Raw genomic sequence first — 11,705 nt, forward strand, 5'->3', positions numbered from 1 at the left:
TTAATGTATATAATTCACTCACTTACTGCACATAATGGCCTCTTTGTATATATTTACTTACTTACTGTATATAATGTTTTTTCTCTCTATTTTTGCACAGTCGAGGAGCGTATCAGGACACATTTCACTGAGTGTTATACTTGTGTACTAGTATGCACGTGACAAATAAAAGATCTTGAATGATGCAGATTCCGACTGTTGAATTAGGAGCAAGTTCTTCAGGAGGATCAGTTGGTCAGGAAAAATGTGTTCAGTCACCATTGTCAAACTTTAATATGAATTCTCATTGAGCTCATCTCAGATGTTTATCCTTTGGGCTGAAATTGCCAATTTGGCAACACAGTGGGGAGGCAACAGCCTGGATGCTGCTGTCAAAACAGTGGAGATGATTTTGGACTTCAGGAGGAACCCAGCCCCATCATCCTGCCTGCCCAGTGGACATTGACGAGTCTTTCTCCCACGACTTAAAGTGGAAGCTAAATGTCTGTCCAAAAAATCAACAACAAAAAAACCCACACATCAGAGGATCCATGTCCTGTAGCTACTGGAGAAATTCAACCTGCATACGTCAGAAGTGGTGTACTTTTACTCCTCTATAACTGAATCCATCCTCACTCATTTACCCCATAGAAATTTCCACATCTCTACAGCACTCCATATATGTTTTATGTTTTATATAATATATTCTTATTTTTCTGAAACAAACTGGTTCTAACTGTAACAACAATAACCCTGAAGCCACAGAAACATTAAAAAAGTATTAAAAGTCAATTTTTTTTTGGTTATAACTGAAGCTTAGCTTAGAAATGATTAGAAACTAATACAAAAATAATATTGTCAATCTATTGTCAATTGAGGAAATCTCATAATGACAAATCTCTTGACCTTCAGAGTTTCTTCTTCGCTGGATGTTTATCTTAGAGTAAATTCCAAAAGTTTGCTGTTGACTGCTGGGGTACAAATGTCACACACCCACGTGACTGTGTTTGACCCCTCATTTTATCTTTAACCTTTTAGCCTCTTGCTTTGTTTACACCGATTCTTGTTTTCTACACCGTCACACAAATACACCACCACACCTCATTTTCATCTTTCATATACAGGAGTATATGAGTTTATATAAAAAGTATATTTGATTCAAGCCTATAGAAACTGCTGAAGGTCAAGGTAGAGCAGAAACCTTATCCAAACAAAGTAAGGATGTACAGTCAGTGTTTAATTTGCAAAATAAAAAGACATTTCTTTTTTCTTTTGGTTGCTACAGTTGCAGAAATATGTAAGGACAAGCTTTCTCAGACAAACAGTTACAAAACCATACAAATGTCAGTACTGTTTGTACAGACAATCAGCACTGATAAGGCCAGACAAAAGAAATGACCACTATAAAAACTGCAATAGGAACCACAGATAAAACAAATATTTTACCTACGTTTGATAGCAGCAGCATCAAATCTCTACTGTGCTTGCCTGAGTTCAACTGTGGTATTCAGCCTGAAATGCAGACATGGGCTCGATCGGCTCGTCGTGGGAGCAACATCGTTTTTTAATGTATCAATGTCTTTCACTTCCATTTGCTTTCTTATTTTATTTTCTTGCAAAACGGGGGCATCTATCCTTGACATACAGGTATGTACAGTATAATTATGGCCTATGAGTCCACTGATTGATTGCATTATACAATGATCTGTACTACATATACAAACACTGTAACATCTGGATTGTAAATACTATGAAATGGATCACATATTTGAGTAAACATATCATTTGGTGTTTTTTTTTTTTTACAGACAGACACACACACATACACACATACATACATACATAGACAGATCTTACTCTTTAGCTATTTTATTTGTTATGTTTTTGGTTTAAGGTGACAAAATGTTACAAAAGGACATCAAATTTTTGACATCATCAGCTGAAAGAAATTTAGCTTATAGTGATACATTGTATGTCAAAAAAAACTGTATCATCAAACTAGAGAAGCTGCCACCTGAAATAAATTATTTGGTATTTACTAAACAAAACAAAAAAAAAAAAAACACTGATTAACTGGCCAATCATTGTAGTTTTAGTATTCAGCATGGTCTAAGGAACTTGGAAAGAAAAGTGTCTGAACTTCCTTAAGTTGCTTGAGGATGTTTCATCCGAGAAGCTTCTTCAGTTCTCGGTTCAAATGGTGGAGAGTACCATATTTAAGCCCTGTGGGAGTGTCCCCCCCCCCAAGAGGGACAATGGACCCCTTATGATCCTTTACACAATCAGCCAAGGTTTCAGGTGAGCTCATTGTGAAACGTAGCCCCACCCTTTCCTGAGGTCAAAAACTTTGGCTGATTGTGACCCACACCCGTTTTCACATCTTGGCTTCATGTGATTAGGCAGATTAGGGCTTAAATCTGGGAAGCTCCACCATTTGACTTTAAAAATGAAGAAGTTTCTCAGATGAGAGGTGAAACGTATTCAAGCAACTTAAAGCTCCTTAGACTACAATGACCTGGATGACTGAGAACCTTCAGCATGATTTCCTATCTATAGGTACCTGTTTGTTTCTGCTGGAGGTAGTGTCCTGGCAGTCATCACGATGGGCATCTACAGCACCCTCCTGTTCACCTCCACACTTGCCTTTGTTCTACTCGTGTGCTGTGTGGATCACAGCTGTATCCACACCGGGGCATTTGTTATGCAGATGTTGTGGCAAACCTTCTGGCACCTACTTATACAGTACAGGGAATACTACCTGCACGAACCAGTCAGCATCAGGTATTAATCTTGATTTCACTCTGCTGTTACAAATTACATAAACATATGGGACAGTTTTCATGCTATATCCTCCTAACCTTTAGTAAGTGAATATTCACTAGGGTGTACAGATGTATGAATCAAGCCTGTTCAGAGTTAGGATGTTGTATAAAATATAAATAAAGCAGCATGCAGTGATTTGTAAATCATTTAAATTCCATATTCAACTGAAAATATTACATGTAAAACAATAGCTTCACATGTTGAAGCTGTGAAAGCTTGTTGTCTGAAAAACAAGCCATTTCTAATAAGGCAGTAAGATGGGGGGGGGGGGGGGTAGTATTTATTTTTAAAAATTATTTAAAACCTCTCTCTCTTCTATAACAAGTTACAGAAAGTTGGCACCTTTAAAAAGAATGAGGACCTGTGACCAGAGCAGTACATTTTTGGATACTTTAATAAGGTGCAGTTCATGCTTAGCACATATTTCAAAATCGAAGGCATCACTAATGCGTAACAATATCTACTAGGTTTAGAACAACAGAGACAACGGCTTTTTCAAGAAAGATCATATTTACATAAGAAAGAACACATTTGCATCATGAAATTAGAAATATAACAATGTAGAACATAAAATCGTCATTTGAATTTAGTACCAAATCACAAAAGTGAGGTCTTTAAGTTGTAAGGCAATGACCCTACAGTATTAGAGAGAAAACCACAACAATCAGATGATACCCTATGGGCAAAGCACTTGGTGATGGTGGGAAGGTAACCCTCCCTTTTAACAGGAAGAAGCCTCCAGGGAGGGACAGACATCTGCCAGAACGGTTGGGAGATGAGGTGAAACTCCTGAGCAATTTATCTTGCTCTTTCAAATATATAAGCTATGTTCTGCTCTTTGATAGGATTAGAACACAGCACAGTCCCTTCAGTTTTCAAACGCGTACAGGGTTGTAAACCCAGTGGCAAAAATGTTCCTAATCACACTTTTGTGAAATATGTCAAACTCAAAACGACCATGTGTTTTTCAATAAAACAATCTCTGTTGCTTGAGGCATTCAACCACATCACGTGGTTTTAGCAGCCTGTTGACTTTGTTTCGTTTCCAAGAATTGTTATGTTGTTGCCTAACCTGTCAGATGCAGTTTCCAAGAATCAACTTTGTGTGATCACAGCTCTAGAACAGCTAATGTACTAAAAAGACTCTGATATGAATGTCAGAGGCCATTTCTTCACCATTATAGATGAACTCTTAGCCTAAGTTAGACATAATGTTTTTACATCTAAAGTAAAAACATTATATGTATACAGATATCCTATTTAATCACAGCAATATCTCTTTCACTTTCAGACTGTTTTTGGCAGTGTCCACTTTGATGCTGCTCACCCAGAGAATCACCTCTGTGTCTTTGGACCTTCAGGAGAAACGAGTCGTACTGACACCATCCAAAAGGCAGACTTGTGTCACGCTTCTCCCTCTTATCAGCTACATCCTCAATTTTACCACACTGCTTGGTGGTCCTTTGGGTTCCTATGGACAATTCATTACTCTAATGGAGGGGATCAACCTCACCTCGCCACCCAGTCCACTAGGTGTAGTTTTCCTAAAGCTGATGCAAGTGTTAATGCTAGAGTGGGTTAGATTTTATCTTGTCTTTTTTCTGAAACATCTTATCCATGATTTCAACCCTGGCATCCTCTATGGCATCCTGTCGACCTGGTGTCTTGGACTGGTTTTAAGAATACAGTATTACTCTCACTGGAAGATCAGCGAATGCCTCAATAACGCAGCAGGGTTTGGCTTTTGGGAAGATTCATCTGGGGACTATTTCTCCAAATGGAGCGGACTATCCGATGGGGACTTCTGGACCACTGAGGCATCGATATGCATGTCACAGTTTGCTCGTCGCTGGAACGCCACAACAGCTTCATGGCTGCGTAGACTAGTTTATGCAAGGCACAAACACTTCCCACTGCTCATGTGCTTTGGTTTTTCACTGTGGTGGCACGGTTTACACTTAGGACACTTTGTGGGGTTTTTCACCTGGGCAGCAACAGTGAAAGCAGACCATCATATTCACAGGAACCTTTTCCCAAATATTACACCGACACAGAGAAAAATCTACACTTTTGTAAACTGGATAAACACTCAAATGACTGTTACCTGCATTGTTATAGCGGTAGAATTTAGAAATTCGTCTGGTTTGAGACTTTTATCCAAAACATACATAGGTCTTTTCCCACTTGTTAATATAATCCTGCACTTTATCGTTTTAAACCTCAATTCACTAGAACAGTAGTCAAACAAAGCTATATTATTAAAGCAAAAAGAACGTTAACTTTGGCTTCAGGAACATAACATATAACTGGGCTTAGATTATAACACTATTTCTACGTTTCAGATGCAATTATAAAACACTAATTACACCCCTACCTCTTCTATATGAATTAAGAGGGTAAGTAGCAGCCACATGCTGTTAATCAAAAAACAAAAGCAAATGTGATCACCTCTATGAAAGCGGTTGTTTCAGCGGTTTCTGGGTCGGAGCATTCAGATGTAATATGGGCTACATCTCAGACTCTCATGGCAGTACAGTTTGACTGAACAGTTGTGGCTTGTTTGGCAGGAGAAAAATCTCTTCTTTCTAAAAAGAAAGCAGCAGTTTAGGTTTGCCAAGTTTCAACTGAATGACACACAAGAAAAACAAAACAAACCCAGCATGGCCATAATGCACAGAACTACGTTTGGCAAAAACCAAAACACAGGATGCCGAGGACCTGGACACCTTACATTCACTGAGTCGACCTTCAACTCTTCTGTATACTGAAGTACTTTAGAGTCAAATGTGAGGCCATCTGTGTGACAGCTAAAGTTTTGCCAAAAGTGGGTTGTACAACAGGACAATGATCCCAAGCACACCTGCAAATCTACAACAGAATGGCTAATAAAGGAAACACATCAAAGTGTTGCAATTGACCGGTTAAAGTCCAGTCCTCAACCTGATTGAATTGCTGTGGCGGGATCTTAAGAAACTTTTGCATAAACAAATGCCTGCAAATATTGAGCTGAAGCAACACTGTAAAGAAGAGTGGGCCGAAATTCCTCTACAACAATGTAAGGAACTGATAAACTCATAGAGAAAATGATTAAGTTATTGCAACTAAACATACTTTCTATATTGGAAGATGTACTTAGTTTTTCACTAGACTGGATGTAAATGAATTCTCTTTCAAATTTGTTTAAAAGTTTTAGAGTACTGAAACATCATGGGTGAGAGCAGTCTCATGTTGCAAAAGCACTAAAAAGAACCAGTAAAGTCTGCAGATCTACATGCCGACTCTCACCAAAGTCCTATAATTAATAACTGGAAGTGGTTTCTGACACATAAGCACAGGTAAAGTGGGTAAATGCTGCCTGGCCAGCATAAAAACAAAGAGCACCAATGTCAACCAGTGACTTATGAAGGATGTCGCGCAAAGACCCAGATATTTTTGTGTTTTAATGGTAAATGGTAAATGGCCTGTATTTGTATAGCGCTTTTACTAGTCCCGCCTAGGGACCCCAAAGCGCTTTACACACCCAGTCATCCACCCATTCACACACACATTCACACACTGGTGGAGGCAAGCTACAGTTGTAGCCACAGCTGCCCTGGGGCAGACTTACAGAAGCGAGGCTGCCATATCGCGCCATCGGCCCTTATTGACCAAAACAAAGTAATGAGGCCACTGGAGTACAGTACATTCATCAGGTAGGAAATTAATCATACTGCTCCTTGGTGGTCAATCACACTTATTGCAGCAATTTCAATTTAGATTTACTGGCATTTTTGAAAATACACAAGTTGTTAAAAGAGTGCTTCTCATAAAAAACAAAACACAAATGTAATAAAACATCGTCTCTAATTATATGAAGGCTTGTTCATTTCTTCAGAGTCTGTCTTTATTCTTTCCACAAATTCCCGGCAACAATACCTAAAAACAACAACAGTCCAAGGTTTCTGTTTGAAACAAACTTTTTCCAGCAGTCTTCTGGTTTGTTGATGTCTAATGTGTAAATCTACGAGAGAATAAAATAAATATACTTCAATGGAAAACCTAATCTTAAAACACATGTTCGATTAGAATTTAATCTGTGCATGTTTCTCATTTAAATGTTGTATTAAAGTCGACCATGATCCTCACCTGGTTTGTCAGGTGCATTGCTACACTGGTGAGTACAGCATAGTAAGGGAGAGTCTGTTCAGCATTGACCCCAGCTAATACCAGTCCAGACATCATGGCCACAACGAAGCCACTCAGCCAGAGTTTGGTTTGCTCCTGGAACCTCAGTGCAGTAGATTTGACTCATACTTTGATGTCATCCTCCTTATCCTATTTATGAAAGACAAAACAACGCGAGGTCACAGTCAATCAAGGTCCCTACTTTAACACACGACACATTAATCTCATGTTCACCTCAAAGAAAAACATCAGTAAACTGCAATCCTTAAACTGCATTTCTTAAATATAAAGGAACAGCTATCATGTACTCACAGTTTAAACTGTTTTTAAATTAGTTTCAGTTTCTCGATTCCTTTCTTCTGCGCCCCAGTTGAAAGTGAGTCCTAAAGTGAGAGAAGAGAACAAGAGAACAGCTAAAGCTCTGGTAATCTGTAAAATATTAACTCTAGACAAAGAACACTACAAGATAACTTTACACAGCACATACCCAACACAAACTGTGGCCAGTAAGTGAACCTCTTCATCAGCGGGTAGGTGATAACAAGAGATAAAGAAGCAGCACCCAGAGCTATACTGTGAGAGCATTTTGAACAATGTGAGGGAAAGACTGCAAAATAACTGGATAAATAATCACTTTTAGTTACACTATGAAAATTAACACACTGTAGTAATATTGTGATCCAGTTCAACTGCTGCACTGATTTTTTTTTCTCATGACTCGGAGGATTTAATCTAACCTATACACCTGTTCCTATTCTTCTATTTATATTTTCCTAATAAAATGTCATTAATGTTCATACATAAAATTGATTCTGAGTACCTGTAATAGTTGAGACACAAAAGAACCCCAAGTGCAAGCGAGAGCTGCCCTCCCAGGAAGACCAGCGCCTGCATTCGAGAAATCTCTCCTGATGCGATTGGTCGAGAGGCTGTGCGGGACACCTGCGCAAAAACACGAATACTTTCAATTTATCAGAGCTGAAAAATAAAGAAACACTTTGAGCAGGGGAGTGACAGTGACACAGGTAAGTCTAACGTCTGCTTGGCAATGGAAGTTTAATTTACTTTATTGAAAAAACATGTCCTGTTCTTTGTTTGGAGTCAGCTGTAAGAAAATCTCATTTACTTGTTTGTCAAAGTCTTTGTCCCACATGTCATTGATGGTGCAGCCGGCCCCTCTCGTGAGAAGAGCACCTGTACCAAACAGTGTGAGCATGCCCAGATCTGGGAAGCATCCAGGGTTAGCAGCCAGAGCAATGCTCCATGTGCAGGGGAGGTACAGCAGCCATGTCCCTACGATTAAAAGGCAATGAATTTCAAGGGAATTAAACAAGGAAGTAAGATAAGAACAGAAACAAAGCCCACAAAGAGATGAATGCGCAGCCAATAGCTACATTAATCTGGTAGTATTTTAACTGTGGTTTGGTTTTAGATGCATCTGTGCAGTGACACTGAAAAAATGCAGGGGCAAGATATTTTAGACTCATTGTCTTGCACAGTAATTACATAAGAGTTTTACAGTTTGGTAGGATTACTACAATTTTAACCATTATTATCTACATCACGAGTTAGGGCTACATGCTTACAAAGATGCTTCCCTGTTAGTGCCAGTTAATAGCTCTACAAGGTCAAAGATGATGTGCTTATTTTAGCCATTTGTTTTCTGAAGACTGTATTAATGTTATATAGCTTCTTGTTTTGTTCTGTTTTGTTAACATGGTGAAAATGCTGCTAAAAAATTGTTCTGGGCTTAAAGAGTGCATGTTTGGAATAAAGTCAAAATTCTGCAATATTCTAGATATCAATATTTTTCTTTTAAACTGACACAGATAAAAGTCATTGCATAGCAGAAAATGAATGTGTAGACATGGTCATAATGACCTGCTGAAGTTAAACCTGAGTACATGAGCTTGCTTTGTCACAGTAGGAAGGAAAAACTCCCTTTTAACAGGGAGGGACGGCTATCTGTCGCGACTGGTTGGGGTGAGCGAATGAAGACACGACAACCCAACAATGTGATGTTCATATAAGTACAAACCTATAGGTTTGTCCAGCCTCATCAGCCGGAGGTACGGTTGGACGTGTACTGGTGCTGAATTTACTATAGTAGCAGCTGATAAACTGAACCGTCTTCTCCCGTTTTGCTGTGTTTCAAGAAGTCTTATTGATGACCAGATTGCAGATTGGTTCTTAGGCTTTCTCTTCCACACACGGGGGTCTGAGGGGGGCCCATCTCCAGCCTGTATCCCTTCCTTCTGGATGAAGCAGGTAGAAAGACATCGATAACAAGCTCCATGGTGGATCCTTTTCAGAGTGCTCAAAGCTAGCTTGGCTGGGAACATGGTGTCTCTCTGCACTCATAAAGATCACCCCTGCACACACAGAAGCAGAAAGACACATGCAAACGAGGGTTAAACAAATACATTTGGTACAACAGAAACAGAGATGTGTGAAACTTTGGCTGAAACAACCTGACTGTTTTAGCTGTTTAGGTAAGACACTGCACACACCTACATGAGACAAGCTGGTGTTACAGTAACAAGGCTAAGCTATCACTGAAAATATAATGAATGCTACCAACACGCTTGCTAACTCTAGTGTGATATAACGCCAAAGCAAGCTTACAATGAAGGTTACAATAGAGAATATACCGATTTTAAAAAGACCAAACACTGGACAGATGACAACCAGATCAATACTTCCCTGCTGGGTCGTCATTGGTCGTCTCTTCTTTGAGGCTGACAGACAAGTTGGAGGACCAGCGCCTCCAACTGGTGTGGAGTGTGCATCACAATTTCCTTACTGGTTAAATAAAAACCAGGTCGTATCTCACACTAACTAGTTTTTATTTTTTATTATGGCAGCTCCATATTCAGCATTCTTTATCCAGTATGTCCACTTTGCCTCCTCTGCACATGTACAAACAATCAGTAAGTTGGTTTTATTAGTTTTTGTGGTTTCTTTTGCAATCCTCAATGGGAAATAGCTACAGAGGTCACTTTCTGTCAACCATATGTATGCAATAATATAAATAATATTCAGCTTAATGGAAGCTTTTATATGCCAATAGTTTTTTTAATAGCAGTGTTTTGTTAGTTTATCTAACACTGCTTCACCTAAGGCGTTCTTAACAATTGCCTGTTTCTTTCTTTTTTTTCACTTTTTAAGGAAAAAGCACCCATGCTTTTTTGGTTAAAACCATATGTTGGAAAACCTCTTTGAACAAGCCCTGTAAGTCTACTTCACTTATTTTGTTCTTGTTAACAAACAAAACAACCATGGAGTAGTAGTCAGTGTAAACTGATCGGATCCTAGAAATGTATTTCTGTTCATCTGGACCCAGCGTTTAGTAGAAACATTTTATCACTTATCTATGTGACTTCTTCAGTTTCAGCCGACTGCAGGCTTCACCAACTTTACAAACAATACGGCTGCATAACGACTAAAATAACACCAATAAGCCAGAAGCTTAGTTTCAATAAAAAAAAATTTCAAAGTGAGTAATAAGATAAATAAGTCCTAAACAGATTCTTAAATTTACTTGTCAAGACAGGGTAGGGCTGTGGAATATGCAACATTATTGCATATGCAAAAAACATGTGACAAGTGTAAGCAGCATTACAACTGAAACCTCACTGCTCTTGCTGAACAGTGCTGCACAGGGCCCTGTTCCAAAGGGCTTCGGAGTTGACGTAAAGCGGCGATGTATGTCGGCAACCTTCCGATTACAAGGCGAACTCCCAACTCTTGAGCCACGATCGCCCCAAAGACTACAATGAGAATAGAAACAGAGCAGTGTGGCTAGTTAAGTGGTGCAGTTGATAATGAAAAACATGCTTTCATTTTGTACTTTTTGGTATGAGTACTATTCATTGTGAGATGAGGAATGGCTGCATTCACCGCATTATAAGATCGTGAAAGATAAACTCTTAAGCCCCTTCTCGTTTGAGAGATGGTCGTTCCTTTTTTACACAAACGGCCTCCTGCTTAAAGCAGGATATCTGCCTCGAAAGGATTTGCGCATCATGAACATATAAAGAGTGAATTTGAAACATATTGAGCAAAAAATGCTGTGAAGACGTGATATATGACACAAATCTAGATCCTTTAATTTTCCCCTAGAATGTTTTAGCTTTCATCTTGTTGTAAAAGCCAGACCCTCTGCAAAAGTCTGCAACATCAGTATAAAATTTCTCTGGGATATTGGTGATATTGGTAAAACAAAGCTTTTCTTGCTTTCTTTGTGACCTGTGCAGCTCAGCAAGCATCGTCACTGCAAGCACGTGGCCAACTGCCTGCAATAGAAACCGAGCCTGAAAAAAGGATTTCTGTTATAAGTTTTTAATAACAATAGCGCCCATTTATTTAAATATGCGGTGCTATATAACACTTACAGTATGGAGGATTTGTTAATACCTTTCATTGGACATTATAATACCTATATCGCCGGCAATAAAAACAGAAAACAACACCATTACAAAAACAGAAAAGACTTTTAAAAGGGGGGCTTGGCGTTAAGGCATGAAATCTACGTACTTCCGGTTACTGTTTCCCCAGATTTCACAATGAAACTAAGCGTGGAAGTAAAAAAACAACAACAAAAAACTCCATACCTTTTCGTGAATATTAACAAACACATATTTTTTATCAAATTGATAAAATTAAAAAAAATGCAATTAAGAAATCCTAGTTCGTATTAAACCAAAATATCCTGTCGTTATATCGAATCTCGTGTAACT

The 11,705-nt window shown here is 38.8% G+C and overlaps 2 protein-coding genes across 3 annotated transcripts; one reads left to right on the plus strand and one right to left on the minus strand.

The window, feature by feature from the left end:
• Nucleotides 1–1,489: 1,489 nt before the first annotated feature.
• On the plus strand, nt 1,490–5,042 carry mboat4 (membrane bound O-acyltransferase domain containing 4). Its single transcript, XM_084946649.1, has 3 exons — nt 1,490–1,626; nt 2,536–2,760; nt 4,094–5,042. The coding sequence occupies exons 1-3, from the start codon at nt 1,505–1,507 to the stop codon at nt 5,040–5,042; spliced, it is 1,296 nt and encodes a 431-aa protein (XP_084802775.1). The 5' UTR covers nt 1,490–1,504.
• Nucleotides 3,179–9,990, minus strand: LOC146376509 (4-hydroxybenzoate polyprenyltransferase, mitochondrial-like). 2 transcript variants are annotated; one of them, XM_084946647.1, is made up of 8 exons: nt 9,618–9,804; nt 9,005–9,338; nt 8,093–8,259; nt 7,787–7,908; nt 7,454–7,539; nt 7,279–7,349; nt 6,928–7,116; nt 3,179–6,802 (listed from the first exon to the last, which is right to left on the minus strand). In XM_084946647.1, the coding sequence occupies exons 2-6, from the start codon at nt 9,306–9,308 to the stop codon at nt 7,282–7,284; spliced, it is 747 nt and encodes a 248-aa protein (XP_084802773.1). In that variant the 5' UTR covers nt 9,309–9,338; nt 9,618–9,804; the 3' UTR covers nt 3,179–6,802; nt 6,928–7,116; nt 7,279–7,281. The 2 variants fall into 2 exon arrangements, with proteins under 2 accessions (XP_084802773.1, XP_084802774.1); XM_084946648.1 differs by lacking the exons at nt 3,179–6,802; nt 7,454–7,539 and having other exon boundaries at nt 7,099–7,116; nt 9,005–9,990.
• Between the last annotated feature and the right edge of the window lie 1,715 nt (nt 9,991–11,705).

Source organism: Perissodus microlepis, chromosome 12, assembly GCF_051167445.1.
Source record: "Perissodus microlepis isolate ML-2025 ecotype Zambia chromosome 12, ASM5116744v1, whole genome shotgun sequence".
Lineage (NCBI taxonomy): Eukaryota > Metazoa > Chordata > Actinopteri > Cichliformes > Cichlidae > Perissodus > Perissodus microlepis.

Excerpts from the sequence above, each read along its gene's own strand:
- LOC146376509 (XM_084946647.1), bottom strand. The coding sequence starts at position 9,308 with ATGTTCCCAGCCAAGCTAGCTTTGAGCACTCTGAAAAGGATCCACCAT. Across the intron at positions 7,909-8,092 it reads ACAAAGACTTTGACAAACAA|GTGTCCCGCACAGCCTCTCG; the intron begins GTAAATGAGATT and ends GTTTTTGCGCAG. Across the intron at positions 7,350-7,453 it reads CTGGCCACAGTTTGTGTTGG|GACTCACTTTCAACTGGGGC; the intron begins GTATGTGCTGTG and ends CTCTCACTTTAG.
- mboat4 (XM_084946649.1), top strand. The coding sequence starts at position 1,505 with ATGGGCTCGATCGGCTCGTCGTGGGAGCAACATCGTTTTTTAATGTAT. Across the intron at positions 1,627-2,535 it reads CATCTATCCTTGACATACAG|GTACCTGTTTGTTTCTGCTG; the intron begins GTATGTACAGTA and ends TCCTATCTATAG. Across the intron at positions 2,761-4,093 it reads CACGAACCAGTCAGCATCAG|ACTGTTTTTGGCAGTGTCCA; the intron begins GTATTAATCTTG and ends TTTCACTTTCAG.